We start from the raw sequence: 19,401 nt of genomic DNA on the forward strand, positions 1-19,401 counted from the left end.
TTTATTTCATAAGACAAACAGGGGATAACATCCCAAACTGATCGAAGACACCCTTTCCTTTTTAGTGCAGTGTATAGTTCATTTACAGATCTATTTCATTGCAAACTTGGCACAGTTTTTCAGTACTAACTATAAATTTAGAAATAATACGGTAAGACAGTATACCAAATCCTTAAGCTGTTAGAAGCGTAAGAAGTGAAAAGCAGTCTGAGTCATCTTAAAACATCTTTGTAGATACTTGCTCATTTCTTGGAAAGTTTTCTTCATGTGAATTTAATCGCTTTGTAACAGATGTTGAACTTGTTCTGCTTGATATATAATCTTTCCATATTCCTTGGAAGTTTCGAAAAATTCCAGAATTTCAGTTGAATAGTCTCGTGAATATCTAAAACGCAAAAAAGACTGAGGCGTTTTAAATTTTTAAATTCAGATCAAAAAGTTTGGATAATAAATGACAAAAATGAGGATTATTTTGCATTGCGTTTTCTTCGCGACACTAAGTGTCATGAATGTTGAAGGTAGTACTTCTCTGAAACGAAGGGTTGGGGTTTTGGAACATAGGATGAATGTGGTAGAAGTGCACGTGAATACTGACCTGGAACGAGATATTGATGCGCTAAATAAATCGCTTGTTTATACAAAGGATCAAGTTTGTTCCAATAAAATTCAAAAAGGAGACAGACAGGAGGTGAAATATCACTCTGCTAAAACCACTGAATCGCAAAGATTTAGTAAAGCACGTGTATCTGTAGATTTTGCAAATGAAAAGAAATGGCTACGAAAGAAAATGGAGATATTTGATAACGTCATACAGGAACAAGGGCAGATGATAAACAAAAGCATTTCTGAAATCAGAAGTGATTTAAGAAGTCACGAACAAGCAGTACACGCAAAAGTTAATGATGGATTGCAAACAAACTTTAAAATGATAAATGCAAGTATGATCAATATTGAAAAAGACATAGAAAGTAATATGTCATCTCTCAGTTCAGAGATTGTGGACATTAAAGAAAATGTGAGTGCCGAAATCCAAGAGATTTACACCATTATGTTACAAAAGTTAAGTGCTGAAATCCAAGAGAAGGAGAAACTTATAAATGAACAAAGACTTGAAATAAATAATCTTAAACAAAGTGTAGACCAAATGAATGGCTTTTTGTTACCATGTCCCACAGGGTGGACTAAATTCAAATCATATTGTTACTTGTACGTTAAGGATAGGCTGCCGTACTATACAGCACGAGAGAGGTGTTCATCACAAGGAGCAAGTGTAGCTGATATCCAGAGCAAGGAGGAGGCAGATTTCATCGTCAAATTGTGTACAGACAGTGGACACACATTTGATGAGTGGCCGGGTCAGGTCTGGATAGGATTTACTGATGAGGTAACAGAGAATGTGTGGATATCTGATAGGACGGGTAGACAGGCAACGTACACGTACGTATAAAACAGAGAGAGAGAGAGAGAGAGAGGTTACATTCAATTTGATAATATGCAGTTAATTTTAAAAACTAAATTTCAAAAAAAAATGTTAGACAAACATGTCTTTCATTGCTTGTTTTGTTATTACATACACTTTGAATTTAAGAAACGTCCTTACTTTATATCAAACAGGAAAAGACACACTCCCCTTAAACTGCAGCCATCACTGTATATATGTATGTGTACTGTTTAAGGAACATGTATACACAAAAACGTACAAAACAGATAACGAGGACTTAACAAGCTTTTTACTCGTAAATGTTTCAATTTACTATGTTTCTGTTTAAAATAGCTGAACTTACTTTCTTTTATTCCTAGTAAATTGTAAACGTGCATATGAAATAATACTTTGGATATAAAGTTATTCGAAGGAAATAATAACGTCCCTAAAACAGTTCAATCTTATGGCTTAAAAGTAAATACATGCTCTTGGAAATTAATGCTGGAAGTTCTGTGGATTAATTGAAACTAACCATATCCATTTCTTCCGTTAACAGCTTGGGTGATCACAATTAAATTCTACATGTATGTTAAAGTTTATTGTTTGAAAGTCTGAGTCTAAAAGATTCTTATATCTTGTAATTCTCCGTCAGAGTCATATGCTTGTAAGATTAGCATGTTTATTATCTAGGATATAGATAGGCGGTTGTCTGTTTTAAAATTGGCAATTGAAGAGTGTGTCTCCTTGTTGATCGTTAGAGCAGCAGAACAAGGACAACGATATAATGGGATTCAAAATAAATCCCGACAACAGCGTATTTATGAACGTGTAGACGATAAACATCTACACAAAAGAACGTTGTATTCCTTAATAATGTGACTGGAATGTAAGAAATGTCTGATTACATTTTTCAAGAATTTACAATATGTATGTAGGAAGGGAATGAGATTTAAGTTGATGTGCTTAACATTATTTATAAATTTCAGTTTAAATAAAGGATGCGAGTCAGTTTTATTATTCTTAAAAGTAATAAAAAGTCGGAGAAGTGGATGAAAAAATACTTTTGAGTCAATGCTTTTTTTAAATTATACTGACATATCTAATTAGAAAATGTCGATTATTGTTTACTCAGATAACATAAAAGTTTTGCTAATCTGACCTACATATGCAAGGTTTGAGAAAGACATGAACATTGCTATAAATGTCATTTTGTATTTTTCTTTTAAATATATTTCGGTTTTACTAAGAACAAGGTAAGATAAGTTGTGTTACATGTTCAGAGTATTGATCTGACACTTTGTCGCGTGTTTCGCGACATCAAATATCGATCATTTAAGGACTGTTAAAGCAAGATTCAATGCGGAGAAACAGTCTCTTTCTGTTTCATTTAATTGGCGTAATAATCACGTATAGATAAATCAGGGATCTATGTCTTGAAAATATACCGGAGTAACGGTTTAGGCAATCATAGAATATACATGTATTTGACCACTACATCACAGTCAGATGGCTTCTTTCAACAATAATTCAATTATAACAGGAACACCCGTTCACTCACAGCTTTGTTTAAACGCATCCGTAGCTATGAGCCAAATCAAAACTTGACTTACTGTCCTGAAGCAGGCTTTAGACCCTCCGCCTTTCGGTCAGACAAATGTTTGCGCGACACAGTCTCTTGACAAGAAGTGAGCATTTTAAAGAACCTTATTCCGTTAATCATTGTGGAGCTCGGTCCCATCAAACGAAACAGGGGATAGGGGGCGTTTCCTCCGAGCAAGGTTTCTGTTAGAGATAAATGATATCTTAAGTTCGACTTTCTCTGAACAGTCTAATAGTAAATCAGTTAAAACTGATAGTTCTGGCTTGGCTTAAGTTTGTTGTCTTTAAAGTTTTAGACAAAATATGTCCCTCTGTAAAAAAATGATGTAAAATAGATCGTTAAATCAATCTATACCCTGTCAAATTTCTAAAGTAGACTGGTCCATCATTCAATTTTGGCAATTCCATTTATTATGTGAACAAGTGTTCACTGAAAATTTACTGACTGAGTAGCAAATAGTGCATACCATGCAGGCTGATCTTGGTCTGCACTTGTCGCAAAGGCAAAATCACTTGCCACCACAAGGCTGAAGGTTAAATACCATACTCGAAAAAATATATATCAATTTATGATTAATCATTCATATTTTAATGAATATAATATGAAAAATAATAACAATCATTGTGAAAACTTTAATTTCTATTTATTATATATTAAAATGATTGAAAAACGTCATTTGTTTTCAATAACATCTAGCGAAACAACTACAACACATTTTCCGAAACAAAAATAGTTCTGTAAAACCGATGAAAGTACAGTTAATGTTTTTTACTGCTGTGTATAGTGAAAATATGAAAATTTGGTTTAATTGACAAACACTATCGTAATAATGAAATGTTCTTACCAATAACAAATTATTGTGATTCATCTATAAAACAAATGAAATGAAATTGAACATTAATTTCCATCACTGTTTCTCTATATTTCATTAAAAAGCACACACTAAGTTCAAAATATTATTTATATCAATTTCCTGAGTCATTCACGAAACATACAACATACTACAACATCCGAAAGGGAAAAAATATTAACTTTCAGTTTGTAGCAAATGATCATATTAAAAACCTTCATCTAAATGATTTTGACAAGCAAAAGTAAAAAATAAAATGTTTTTTAGAAGTTAAAAGTAATCTCAAAACAGAGACAGAAATAAGCTCTGATTTTATGTATTTGTTAGTGTATATGCATGTTAAATAGCATGCCATGAATTCCCAGTCCAATACTACTATCCGACCAGGGATACCTGACAGTGACGTCATATTGTGTTTCCAATGTTTATCTTATATTGTACTGGATTATCATTTTGTTTCTTTACCTATAGCCTACATGGACACGTAGCTCAGAGGATAACGGCGCTATCGTAGTAACCGAGAAGTACCGAGTTCGAATCTGGTCGGCGGAACTTTTTTCCCGCACGATATTTTCTTATTCAACTATATAGTTAATATCTTGATTTTCTAGTTCTTCACGAATTATGCGTACAGAATAAATTGTGTAGAAAACGTTTGTTATTTCAGTCCATATAAAATGGCTAAAATGGCTATGAAAACATTTTAACTGTAACGCGCCTTTGGAGAATAAAACGAGAAAGCAATATCTATTCTAAAACACAATGGACTGACGGTGAGACAGGCATATGTTGCATTAACATTTGGTATACTTCATAAAATAAATGATTTAAAAAAAAAACTAACAAGAAAAACATATAAAAACAACATTTTTCCAAATCAAGGAAAGCAAATGTAACTGGTCTTTCAAACAATATGTATTTTTTGCTACAAAAATACATAAAATATGCCTCACCTACCAGTGGTTTCGAACATAAATCGCCTGCGTGACAAGTAGCCAACACATCCACTGGACCATACCTTACTTAGAGTTTCTCATACGATAAGGACATATTTTATCTATTATAAGTATACATCCGTTTGGGGATATACTGTATGTATTTATTGTAGGTTAAGAGTTACGAGTATCCGATTTATTGATGTGTATCAGAACGTGCGCACAATATTTTCGTGCGCATTACTCGCCAAATGTTTAATTGATTGAAAGCCACTCGAGGGCTTGGCATTGTACTGTAAAGCCACTCCGTGTAATGTCTATAGTCTCAGATTTTTGTTCTGATTTAAGATGGTTACTCATTATCCGCTATACATATGTATATTATATGACTGTCAGTTTCTGTCAGATAAAAACAACCAAGTTTTGCCCTTGGTTTAAATTGATATTTCTTTATCTTTCAAATAATAACTCAAAGTTAATGAGCCATGACAGATTTTTCTACCATTGGGCAGATCTTAAATTTGTTGTTATCAGTATAGATAGAGCCTTAATTGTGTATCTAATCGAAATGATAGTTTATTTCACAGGCTGAGTGTTCTCGAGGTTATCTGTGGACAGAGGACTCCGCTTATGCATTGAGCAAGAATGTGATAATTTTGTATTGAGCTGTATAACGATATTGAAACAATGCGAAGGCCATTATCTTATTTTGCCTTTGTTGTTTCTTCTGTTTTAGACTTAAGGTCCCATTACTCTCATTATGTGATAAATAATTTATTTTCGTTTAAGCGAAGCGAATTAGAAAATAAGGTTATTTATAGTTTGTTGACAAAATGACGTCACTGTCAAAACTTGTCGGTGGATTAGTACCACTTTATATTTCCCGCAGTAGCGTACTATGACAAGTTTATTTTAATACTCGAAAAGATTACAACTAAACCATGCTTTGTACCTTGTAATTACTACACGATAGGATTTTATATTGTAATGTTAATACTTCAATATGTTACAAATCAAACAAATAAAATATTTACTAAATGAATACAAGGTTGGGTAATTATTGGCCGCTCAAAAACAAAGATGTACTTGACGAGGTATCTCGCCAAGTATGTGAATAAAGTAATCGGAAGGAGACCAGGCGCGTCTTGCTAAAATTTGCAAACTATTACAATGAAACTCTGCACTGTCACATAATTTACACTCTCATAACGTGGTAGCAAAACCGGCTAATTTCAACATAACGTAATTCTGCACTGTCGGACATAACGAGGTAGCAATACTGACTAACTTAAACATAATGTAGCAATGCACGGCAACTTCGGTGCCAGTAGTCACGGTATGATAGTTACCAGACACGACCAGGTATCCGGGAATGATGGGTCAACACATACCAAAACCACTGCGTGAAGGAAAGCAGTAAGTTGCATGCTAGAGGGATGATAACGCAATACAAAGCAATACGCAATACAAAACTAGATTTCGCCAGGTACTATGGGCAAAACCTATTCAACCCTAGCCACATAACAACATAAGAGTAACTACATAAGAGTAACACACGCCGAAAATACAGTGCTTTGTAAGTTCTCGCCAAGCAATAGATGTATTTTTATGAAACAATATTTATTTCCAAATTATACTTATCAGTTTATTGTAAACTAATGTAAGCAGACACGCCTGATCACCTTCCGGTTTATAGAATTTTCCGCCACAGTAAATTGAAACAATTTATCCCCCAAAATTCTATCTAATTAAATGTTATGTCTGAAACCTCTCCAACGAAGACCTCTGACTACCCACCAAGCAATGGAAATGTTCGGGATACTAAGATTTGGTTTCCTAGTCATCTTTGCATGTTCGCCGGCACAGTACGGGATAGAGTTACCCATAACCCATACGTCTGAATAAAAACATAGTTTTCATTTATAGCTGGTAAAGTAAATTAATGAAAATATTACGTTTAGAATGGTAATTAATACCGTTGTGAAATAAAGTTGATTGTGGTGTACCATATATGACCTGCAGATTAACGTAATGTTCGAACATAAAGGTTAACAAAGTTGGATGTCCATCTACCAAGTTTCATTATGATTTCCGACGGGTATCCATCCGAAGCTAGGTCAGTGGCTCTACCAATCCTAAAACTGTGTGTTTTGTACTGTGTGTGTTTTACTGATGGCTTTTGCCAAGACAGCAGAAAATTGAGTCCTAGCTGTAACAGACCCATCCCGATGACAGAAAAGCGGGGCTTGGATGCTTGGCCTCACAGACAGAAATTCCTTAATTGCCTTAACTGGGCACAAATTACCAGCCTGTCTGGGCAACTTTAAGTATTCTGGTTTACCCCTTTGATTAGTTTTAAAGTGGCGTAACAATCGTCTTTTGTGAAGCGTAAATCGTTGCGTTGTAGGGGATTTTCTCACTGGCACCAGATCAGAAAGAAAATTCCTCCGTTACACGTTATACCCTACCCCTAGGTATTCTATAAGAACCATGGTCGTGAACGGGAAAATATACTAACCCGTTTCAATCGCGCATTTCATACCTAAAACACGCAGTGCGGTAAATGTGTACTATGGATATCAAACAAGTGGTAATTTATCTTCCATTGTGTACCGGTCACATTTTTTCAATACATCTTATCTTAGAAAAACAACGCGTAGTTAATAGTAATTTCAACATTACACAAAAAACTTGCTTGAACTTCCCTGGTGAAGTTCCGTTCTAGATTACAAAACCAATCTGATTGGCTGTTGTGAAAATGTATGTCAATCGTCATTTTACTACACGTGTTCGCTAAAATGTGAAAATGCAGCAAAATGTGCAAAATGAATAAAATATACAGAACAGATGCAGACCAAAGTACGATTTCAAATTAAAGATCATATACAAGATGAATTTCATTCATCATTTCGAGTTTTAGTGTAAAATTGTGATTTTTTTTAAAATCTGTTTTTGTTTGTTTACGTTTCGGCAAACATGTGCGCACTGCCGTGACCTCTAGACCGGATGTTCATTAGGGAAGTTCAAGCAAGTTTTTTCTGTAACGTTAACGAAAGCATAAAATATGTTGATAATCTCAGAAATATGGAATATTGAGACAATGTGACTGGTGCACGATGGAAGATAAATTATCGCTTGTTCAATATACTAGGTACCTATTCACCGAAATGCGCGTTTTAGTTGAGAGATGTACGATTGAAACGGGTTAGTGCACTTTCCCGTTCATGACCATGGTTCTTATAGAATACCCAGGGGTAGGGTATAACACGTACGGAGGCATTTTCTTTATGATCTGGTGCCAGTGGATTTTCTGACAGGTGTTTGTTTACATTGACAAGTTCACTGACCCGGAACAAACCGAAATATGCTAAGGTAAAAAGTGAATGAAATAGCTTTACTTCGTAGTTGTCATAACATACTTCAGGGAGTGACCTACAAACAGCTAACAATACAGACTTGGTCAGCGGAGCACGCTTATCTCGTGTAGTGCGACTCCTGTGACAACCTTCAAGCAACTTCTTAACTATAAAAATACTGTTAAGATCATAAAATCCATGCAGTTTATGATGATAATTGATGCTCGCTACAGAAGTAGATATTGATTTTGGTGATAGTCCCTTCTGAAAGCAATAAGCTATAAACAGTGTAAGTTGTTGAACAGGAATAGGAAATTGATTTGTTAGCCCGTAAATAGACCGAAAGTTTGTAAAAGCATTTATAGCTGTGCTGTATGTTGACCTGGAATTATATGAAATTCCTGATCTAATGAGCTGTCCAGCTCGGCGTCGAAGACTTTCCAAAGGAAGTGTGGAACGGGACATGGATCTTGATCCGCGTCTGGGACTATTTTTCTGAATCTGTTCAACTGAAAACGAGACAGTGCATCACAGATTTCGTTCTGATGACCAGGTACATAACAGACTTTAATTAAGATATTTAATTTTAAACACCGTAACATCAGTACTCGAACTAGGCACAAGATTCAAGATTCAAGATTCAAGATTTTTATTGGCTCAAACATTTTACAATGTCTATCGCCATACTACAATCGATGGCGGTTATATATACAAAACATGAGAAAAGTATGTTAGTACAAATGTGTGAGAGACATATATAAAATTGTCATATAGTAATAGTTAATTCCATTCACACTGAGACTAAGAAACACATATTTTAACAGACAAACAAACACACTAGTATACTGCCTACTGTAATCATTTACAACGTTATTTACAACATTTTATAAATAGTATCTATACTATGCATGACTGCTTCTGATTTTGAAGTTAATTTGTTCAAAATTTGTACTACTGCTTGATTATCACAGTTGAATTTTATCTTTTTATTGGTCAAATCTGCGCCCAAAATATACAATGCCGCTATAATTGGAAACAGTTCTAACACAGTTATATCTGCAGTAATACCCGATTTGTGCCATGATTCTGGCCATTTGACGTGGGACCAGTGACCTTTGAAATATATGCCGAACCCTAAGTTTTCACCCGCAGCACTATCCGTAAACAGTTGGACATCTGCATTCGATACCCAAAAGCGGTCATGGAATACAGAAATACCGTTAGAATTCCGTAAGAAAAGTAACCACATTGACAGATCTAAGCATATATTTTTTTAATTCTAACATGATGATGTGGTTTCGTTAATCCACAGGTTGCGTTTATCAAGCGGCGGATGAAAGGTCTACCCATAGTGATTGCGCGGCAACAAAAATTCAGAGAACCTATAAGTGACTGTATTTTCTTTAAAGTTGTTTTTGGATGTAGCAAAATTTCATTGATTTTTTATATAAGCTCTTGAATTTTGGAAGCTGGGATACGAACGAGCATTTGCTTAGAGTCTAACTCCAGCCCAAGAAAAAAAAGACCCTGTTGGGCCCTCCGTTTTTTCCTCCGCTAACGGTACACTTAATTCTATCATCGTATCTCTGAACGTTTGAAGTGCAGCAGTACATGATGCGTTTGTTTTGTCTCCGCCCAAAAAATCGTCCAAATAATGCAACAGTCCGCCCGATTTGAGTTTCGATTTGACATAAAATTCAAGAAATCTTGCAAATCTTTCAAACGTGATACAACTGATTGAGGCACCAAATGGAAGTGCTTTATCAAAATAATATTTATTCTCAAAACGAAAGCCTAATAATTCAAAATCAGTCGGTTTTATAGGTATAAGCCGGTACTTTTACGCACTTTTAATATCAGTTTTGAATAATTTGCAGTTACGTCCCAGGTCCTGTACTAATTTCACCGCTTCGTCAAAGTGCGTATATTGTACAGAACACAAAGCAGGGTCTATGTAATCGTTCACCGAATCTCCAGACGGCTATGATAAGTGATGTATCATTCGATATTCTCCAGGTGTTTTCTTTGGAACTAAACCTATGGGTGAAACGATTAAATTAGTCATCCGTCTTTCATGAAATGGGCCAGCCACCTTACCTGCTTTAATTTCTTTTTGAATTTGAAGTTTTATGATATCGGGGTTTAACAAAGTTGAGCGTAGATTTTTTTAATCGCATGTAGTACGTGGACCTGTATATTGTAACGGAAAACCATTCATAAATCCATCTAATAAAAATTTCGCTTCAGTGACGTCATAGTTTCTTAAATGCTTTTACGTTTACAGGTGTTTGAGCCAAATTGTGTATGTCCAAATTACTCTGTTCGGCGGAAGTGCTTTGTTTTGAAGAATTGTTAGTTTTTTCTTGGGCCTCCGTAACTGCCCCGTCTAAAAAAGGGTCTGCCGCGAAAAAGATTTCGCTGTGCGGGACGAAACTGTCCACCACGTGAGTAACCAGACTGGTTCCCTACAAATGAACCTTGTTTAGTGCATGTGACCTCAGGATGGGGCCCCGAACATTTTGAGTAAAATTTGGTGTTATGTTGTGGGCAGGCTGTAAATGCAGCGCCACCACAAATCATTATTAATTTGTGACCAAGGGGATGGGGAAATTGCTTGACGGAGGCGAAATTTTCATCATACGTCCTCCATGAGAAACCGCCTTGGCGTAAGGCACATTCTCTTATATTGAACATGTAGTGTAACATTTCGTACACTTTATCTGTACGTGTAGCTAAGTAAATGGATGTATAGATTATAAACGCGTTCGTCCATTTCTCTATGTTTGTAATTTTTTCTTTACATTCTTTGTTTGCTGATTCAATATGGCCTTCCGAATTTAAGCGAAAAACGCTACCTGAACAAAATTCTGACAATTGTACTGCTCCTTTTAATAATAATGCTAGGTTGACATATTCACCTTTGCATATCTTTTGTTTTAATGAAGCCGGAACATGTGCGGCTAAGTCGTCATCTGCTAAGCGAACCATAGACAACATAGAATTATTTGACGGTACATTCAGTGGCCCGTTACATTGAATACCTGAAGATTGTGGGTCGATAGAATTTGCGCCGCCACACCCTTGAAAATCATTTGCATTATTTGAATCTCTATTGCCCGTAGGAGAAATAATTTGTGAATTTCTAATAATTTGTTCCAAATCAATAACATTGCACTCACCGGCATCTGTTTGTAGCAACCTCTCGTCTACAGCATCCTCGAGGTCAGCCGCAGGCCTTTTCTGCCCCCTGGTGCCCCTGACGTCCCCGTGACTTTGGTCATTCTGCTCCTCTCTGGCAGCGTTCTTTCTCAAGTTACGCCGGGCATTCTGCACATTCGCCTCCTCTTCCTGCTCAACGGCTCTCTCCTGCCTTTCCTGCACAACGGCTCTCTCCTGCTCAACGGCTCTCTCCTGCTCAACGGCTCTCTCCTGCTCAACGGCTCTCTCCTTCCTTTCCTGCACAACGGCTCTCTTCTACACAACGGCTCTCTCCTGCTCAACGGCTCTCTCCTTCCTTTCCTGCACAACGGCTCTCTCCTGCTCAACGGCTCTCTCCTGCACAACGGCTCTCTCCTTCCTTTCCTGCACAACGGCTCTCTCCTGCTCAACGGCTCTCTCCTGCTCAACGGCTCTCTCCTTCCTTTCCTGCACAACGGCTCTCTCCTCCTCAACGGCTCTCTCCTGTCTCGGCATACGCCTAGCCTGTGCCTGTCTTCGGCGACCGCGTGGCATTTTCAAGCTTTTAAAGTCAAACTTGATAACTTGAATACAGCTGTGTGGTATTATACATGTAAGTTTTCTCTTGATACAACCGTGTAGCAATACAAAGTGAACGAAGCGCACGGGTTTAGCGGTATTTATAGTAAACTACCTGTTCATGCATATTAGCTTGAGACCGGTTTAAAGTACGCCGGTACCCAGAAGATAAAGAAGAGCTACGGAACCAGTTATTCATCGATATTATTTTGCTTAGCAACCAATAACGTGAATTCTCGAAAATAAATAAAATTATTTTTATTCAAAATAATTTACACTATATCTGCATATAGTTCTCGTGTGAGGCTATCTGTGTGTAATATTATCGCATTCGCATTAACCATTAATAAATAGGCTATAATATTTACTTTTGACCATCGGTATTCAAGAAGGAATTACTTAAGCGTTAAAGACCTACCACGACCTAGTGACCTACTTTTTCCTCCCACATGAACATGATGCAAATAATTCTGGTAATATTGGTATTTTCTACAAGATGACAGGTGGAAAATTTAGCTTTCACGACTTTATCTGCAAACTTATTCAGTCATTCTCTTCTCAGTATAATTTTATAAACATAGAATGATAACTATCTTACACAGTAAAAACGAAGCGTGGTCTAAACTCACCTTAATACATATAGTACCGTGCATACTACTACATCAATTTAATAATCTATTTAGACATTAAACACATTGTCTTAGCATTATATATGTCACTGTCAATTTGTAAGTAGATACTTGTTATTTTTCATTTTCTCCTTGCAAATTATGTATGATTAACATCATGGAAATACAAAAGAATACAGTTATTTTGTGGTGCGTCTTTAAAGTAACTTGACAAACAGCCACTACTGACCTTGACATTTTTTAGGGATAAATGCAAGTATATATAACTCTCAAAATATACTAAGTATTTAAAATTTAACCTCAGACAAGAGCTGTCGCTGTTAGTGACAAACGCCCCCGAAGTGTGCCAAAGAATGCTACAGTTGTCTGCGCAAAATATGCAGAATAGTCTAGGTATGAATCATTTTGTGATCAGATAAAAAAAAGTCCTCCAAAGGTAACCTTGACCTTGGAGCTATGGGTCTGGTTCTTGAGCATGACATACCAACTCATTATAGGGAACAATTGTGACAAGTAATTTTAATATCCTTTGATTGTTGGCAGCGTTATTGACCGGACAAGAAACGAAAATGTTAATCTTTGACTTCTAAGTGTGACCTTAACTTTGAAGCTAGGGATCTTGGTCTCGCGTCTGACACGTCGTCTCAATATAGGGAACGTTTATGCCAAGCAATTTTTGAAATCTCTCCATCGATGGAAGAGTTATGGAACGGACATGTTAATATTTAACCTCTAAATATGACATTGACCTTAGAGATAGGGGTCTGGTTGTTGTGCATGACACGTTTTCTCGTTATGGGGAATATTTATGCCAAGTAATTTCTAAATCCCTTGATGAATGGCAGAGTTACGAACGGGACATGAAACAGACCCTATTAACCTTTGACTTGACTTCTAAGTGTGACCTTGTTCTTGGAGCTAGGGGTCTGAGTCTTGCGCGTGACACATTGTCTCATTAAGGTAAACATTTATGCCAAGTTGTTTCAAATCCCCTCATGGATGACAATGTTATATACCGGACACGAAAAAGATCCTATTAAACTTTCACTTTTAAGTATGACCTTGACCTCGGAGCTAGGGATCTGGGTCTTGCGCGTGATACATTTTCTGATTACGATCAACATTTATGCCAAGATATTTCAAAATCCCTTCATGGATGGGTGAGTTATGGACCGGACACAAAAACAGACCCTGTGAACATTTGACCTCTAAGATGACCTTAACCTTGGAGCTAGGGGTGAGTCTTGCACGTGACACGTCATCTTATTACGATAAACACTTATGCTAAGTAATTTCAAAATCCCTTCATCAATGGACAAGGTAGGAACCGGACACGAAACAGACCCTATTAACGTTTGACTACAAAGTGTGACATTGACCTTAGAGCTAGGGGTCTGGGTCGTACGCATGAAACGTCGTCTCATTAAGGTCAATATTAATGCCAAGCTATTTCACAATCCATTCATGGATGGCAGAGTTACAGCCCGGACAAGAATTTACAAAGTTACGGCCGGACGGACAGTGCGATTTTAATATGATCACCTCCGGAGGCATAAAAGTCAAAGTACTTACTGTTGTGTAAATAAAAAGTTATTCGCTGAAACATCATTTAAAGATGTAAGGGAGTTATTAACCTTTAGCCTGCTGACGGCAAGTGATTCTGCCTTTGCGACCAGTGCAGACCAAGATCAGCTTGCACATCTGTGCAGGCTGATCATGGTCTGCACTGTTCAGTATTCAGTCAGTAAATTTTTAGTGAACACCCCTTTGCATTATAAGTGGTACTGTCCAATGTGCATGACGGGCCAGTCCATTTTAGAAATTTAGCAAGGTAAAGGTTAATAAATAAATAAAAACCTAAAATTACCAAATGGTCTTGTTAAACTTCACGAAATAGATATAAACTTAATAACTTAATAGTAACATAAAATATCAAGCCGCATTGGCTCTTGTGGGTTTAATTTGTGCACTAGTCGGTAGTGTACATGTATTTACAACTATGCTTTGTACGGAATGTCACGGATCAGAGGGGTAGGTAGACTGGCTGTACTCTTTACTAAAACCCGGCGCTGAGTTAACAAACTGTTGGAAATCTAAAGTGGTAGTATATTCATGGCATGGAGCGTATGTGTCTGTTAGGTATAGCTTGTGCGTCTGTTATTTAGCGTATGCGTCTTTTACATAAAGCATATGCGTCTGTATAATAGAGCCTATGTGTCTGTTAGATATAACGTATGTGTCTGTTAAATGAAATGTATTTGTCTGTTAGATATATCGCAAGTGCCAGTTGAATAAGGCGTATGTGTCTGTTAAACTGAGTGTATGCGTCTGTTAGATGTAGCATATGCATCATTTAGATACAACGAATGTGTCTGTTAAAAAGATCATATTTGTTTGTTACACATACCGTATGCGTCTGTCTAACAGAGCGTATTCGTCTGTTAAATAAAGCAAATGTAATTGATAAATTGGCGCGTCCTATAATAGAATGTATGTGTCAGTTAGATAAAGCAAATGTGTCAGCATATTGCTAAATAGAGCGCGATCGGCAATTAAAAGGAGCATGTCTGTTAAATGTAGCTTATGTTTTGTTAGACAGAGAGTATACGTCTGTTAAATAAAGCGTATATGTCTGTTTAATAGAGCACATGTGTTTGTTAAATAGAGCGTATGTTGTTTTTTGAAGAGCGTATGTGTCTATATAATAGACTTTATTCGTTTGTTAGATAAAGCGTATGTGTATGTTTAGTAAAGCGTATGCGTCTTTTAAGTAGAGTGTATGTATGTTAGAGGAGAGTGTCGTTGAATAGGGCGTAAATGTCTGTTAAATAAAGCATGTGTCTGTCAGGTATGCGTCTGTTAAAAGAGCGTATGTGTTTGTTAAATAGAGTATATGCGTCGGTTTAATAGAGCATATGTGCTGTTATTTAGCATAATGTCTCTGTCCAATATGACGTATATGTATGTTAACATGAACGAATGTGTCTGTTAAGTAGTGTGTATGCTTCTCCTTAATAGAGCGTTTGATCTGTTGAGTATAGCTGTATGGCAAACAGAGCGCTTGAGTCTGTTTAATAGAAAGTATATAATATATAAGTCTGTTCAGTAGAACATACAAGTTTGTTAAATACATCTTACGTGTTTGTTAAAATGTGTGTATGTGTCTGTTAAATAGAGTGAATGTGTCTGTTAACTAGCGCGTATTTAATAATGTTAAATAGAACTATGTTCGTCATCAAAAGAACGAATAAATCTGTTGATATAAATTAAATGTTGGTGTCTGTTAAATTGGGTATAGGTGTCTGTTAAATAGAGTGTAAACATGTGTCTGTTAGATAGAGCGTATTTATTTGCTAAAATATATTTAATTCAAAATGTCATGTGCAGCACTAAATATTATGTTTGTATAGTATAAATGTAAGGTAAATTTCCTCTCTTTTTTTTTGCTCAGAAACATAAATAACATGATTTACATTTCAAAATATTTAGAAGAATTTCAGTCTGTTTTGTCGTTTCATGTATAGCAGTTGTACTTTTATTCATTTATATGTGGCAGTTTGTCTACAAAAATATGGCAACAACTTACTTAAGTAATTATGTGTATATTTACAGAAACTGGAGGTCTAATCAACCGAATGGAGGCACAGGCTACACTGTGTTTCAATTGGCTATAGCGGGAATTTTGATGAATGGAATTACGCGAGTTGTTTTTATTTTAGACCATTTGTTTGTAAAGCAGCTGCACGAATTGGTTAATATTTACTTGACATGTTATTACTGTTGTTCCCGTTGGATACTCAATTAAACAACAAACGGAGTCTTAAACATGCAGTATTTTAACACATGAACGAAAGTCAACATTGTTGTCATCTATTGTCGACAGTGTAACATGTACCTTGGTACCGTATAATGTATTATATTTGCTAGTTTGTAATAAGTTTTAAATGATGAAGTTAGTAACGGCACATGTTTTCAAATATATACAGAAGTATTATAAAAAATTGTTTAGAATGTATATTTCTTAACCGTTGGCACTTAATATCATAGCTTCTGCTTGAAATATTCTTTAAAATTTTAAATACCTTTGTTGTTGTTTTTTGTTTGACGAAAATATTATTTTAGGCCTTTACATAGAGTGAAAAGGGTATTTGTTATATTTTTCCACTCAAACGCACCAAAACTACGTTCATGAGGCGTTTTGTGTCGATATTAAAACAAAGATTCATTTTTAGTCTGTCTTAAAGATAGTGAACATTGTTTTCGTTTCTGTTGAGATCTGACTTTAAAATTCTTAATAAGACGAAGTCTACGGGTAGCCATACTCTTCTGGCTGGATTATGATTGCAAAGCGCTGTGCAATAGTAAATGTAACATCACCCTCATAAATTTGTTTTCTTATGAACAATAGAGCTATCAGTAATTTTATGCTGTTTTTTTTAACAAGCATTAGTGTACCTTGTAAATGTTGCATAGGTCTGATGTATATTTTTTAAGAGTTGTTTCATCTTATAAATTAATAGTTTTATTTATTGATAATTTGTTTTATGTTCTAGTCTTTTGCAGCTTGTGAATATTAGCTCTGATACATAATGTAAAAGAAGTCAAATGCTGTGATTTCTGTTTAGCTCTTTGCTAGTGATACTGCAGTTATTTAATGAAAAAACTTCTCTGACAGTTACTTTTTGTTTGAAGATTAAAATATAATTTATGTTTTGGTTTTGACTAGCATTACAATAGCTATCGGATGTAACACCATTCGGACAGATGTTTTCTCGTTGAATATGAGGTAGCAGGGTTTTGGCCCCCGCCAATATTTGTAATAATTAGAACTTCGTCATTTTGGATTTTTGGATGTTTGATAATTAAAGTGAGATATAATGATTGTTAATTCTTTAGAAATTTAAACAGCTGATACATGTAAACTTCTGATGTCAGTTGTAAAACTAACTGCTGCTAGCTTTGTATGAATCGATGAGTCGCCTTGGCACGGGAAATTCAAATCATAGAAGGGTTCCAATCATGTTGATTGATACTCAGGAACATTTTTGCTATTTTGCGAAAAAACGAGATGGATGGGCCCCCATTCCATTAATATTCTGTAGTTCAGTAGTGACTATTAAATTGAGATATACAACAAAATTGGACATTGTTCCTGCAACGGGATCATTGCAGACTATTCAAAAAGTGCAAAATTGATGATTTCAGCATGTTATTTTTAATGGATGGTGTAAAATTTTCGATTAGATAACTTTCTGTATTCTAGTATGAGAGTCCTGATCTTGTCATTAATTTAAAGCACAAAACATGCACACAATTTATAAAATGGCCACCGTGATTCTGCTTATTAGAGAAGTGCAATATTACAATTCGCTACATGTAAGCCTGGCCGTGCCCAAATTTTCGAATCAAAGTATACCCTGCTACCTAAAGCTATTTTACTGCGTTTTTCACTAGCATTGCAACAGATTTGAATGTAACTTTACTCCGACAATCGTTATCGTTATAGCACTTGGAAATGTATATATGATTTATGCTTTCTTTTTGTCTACAATAACTTCAGTTATTGAATGTAACCACTCTGACAGTTTTTTTCTCATGGAAAATAAAGCCGTGATTTATGTTTTATTTTAACTAGCATCAAAATAGTTTTGAATTTAACATCACTGTGACAATTTTTATTTCATTGAATATAAAGCTATGCTTTAGCTATTGAATGTAACCAGTCCGACAGTTGTTTTCTTAAAGAAAATAAAGCCGTGATTTATGTTGTTTTTTTAACTAGCATTAAAATAGCTTTTTTGAATGTAACATCACTCCGACAATTGTTATTTCATGGAAAATAAAGCTATACCTTAACTATTGAATGTAACCACTCCGACAGTTGTTTTCTCATGGAAAATAAAGCTGTGACTTAATTATTGAATGTAACCACTCCGACAGTTGTTTTCTCATAGAAAATAAAGCTATGCCTTATCTATTGAATGTAACCACTCCGGCAGTTGTTTTCTCATGGAAAATAAAGCCGTGATTTATGTTGTTTTTTTTTTAACTAGCATTATAATAGCTTTTTGAATGTAACACCACTCCGACAGTTGTTTTCTCGTGGAAAATAAAGCTTTGCCTTAACTATTGAATGTAATCACTCCGACAGTTGTTTTATCATGGAAAATAAAGCTATGCCTTAACTATTGAATGTAACCACTCCGACAATTGTTTTCTCATGGAAAATAAAGCTATGCCTTAACTACTGAATGTAACCACTCCGACAGTTGTTTTCTCATGAAAAATAAAGCTATGCCCTTACTATTGAATGTAACCACTCCGACAGTTGTTTTCTCATGGAATATAAAGCTATGACTTATGTTGTGTTTTTAACTAGTATCACATTAGCTTTTGAATGCAACATCACACTGATAATTGTTATTTCGTGGAAAATAAAGCTACGCTTTAGCTATTGAGTGTAACCACTCTGACAATTGTTTTCTTAAGGAAAATAAAGCCGTTTCTTTTTTGCTTTGTTTGTAAGTGTTGTAAATTTAGTATAGCTCTGACATATAACATGAAAAAATTGTTTCTCTTTGTATAATAAAGATTTTATATACATATATGTATATTTTGTATTATCCTCTAGTTTTACTTTCCTAAAGAATATCTAATAACTGATAAAACAACATTTTGATCTATGTGGTCTTAGATCATATTAATGTAACTTACTGCATTATTTAGATGCACTGTGGTAAAACATCAACATCCTGTGTATTGATTATGTTGTAAAGCAATGTGTATATGTGTTCGGGTTTAACGTCTTTTTCAACAATTTTTCACGTGTCTACTTGTAGCAGTGAGCACAAA

General features: G+C 35.4%; 1 protein-coding gene across 1 annotated transcript; it reads left to right on the plus strand.

Moving 5' to 3' along the window:
* The first annotated feature begins 232 nt into the window (after positions 1-232).
* On the plus strand, positions 233-19,156 carry LOC123541165 (C-type lectin domain family 4 member F-like). The gene is made up of 2 exons (XM_053530170.1): positions 233-1,437; positions 16,162-19,156. The coding sequence occupies exons 1-2, from the start codon at positions 452-454 to the stop codon at positions 16,352-16,354; spliced, it is 1,179 nt and encodes a 392-aa protein (XP_053386145.1). The 5' UTR covers positions 233-451; the 3' UTR covers positions 16,355-19,156.
* The last annotated feature ends 245 nt before the right edge of the window (positions 19,157-19,401 follow it).

The sequence above is a fragment of the Mercenaria mercenaria genome, chromosome 18 (genome assembly GCF_021730395.1).
Source record: "Mercenaria mercenaria strain notata chromosome 18, MADL_Memer_1, whole genome shotgun sequence".
Classification (NCBI taxonomy): domain Eukaryota; kingdom Metazoa; phylum Mollusca; class Bivalvia; order Venerida; family Veneridae; genus Mercenaria; species Mercenaria mercenaria.

Bases quoted from the DNA above. Each gene is read 5' to 3' on its own strand.
- LOC123541165 (XM_053530170.1), top strand. From the start codon at position 452: ATGACAAAAATGAGGATTATTTTGCATTGCGTTTTCTTCGCGACACTA. The intron at 1,438-16,161 runs GTACGTATAAAA...GTATATTTACAG, and splicing joins GGTAGACAGGCAACGTACAC to AAACTGGAGGTCTAATCAAC.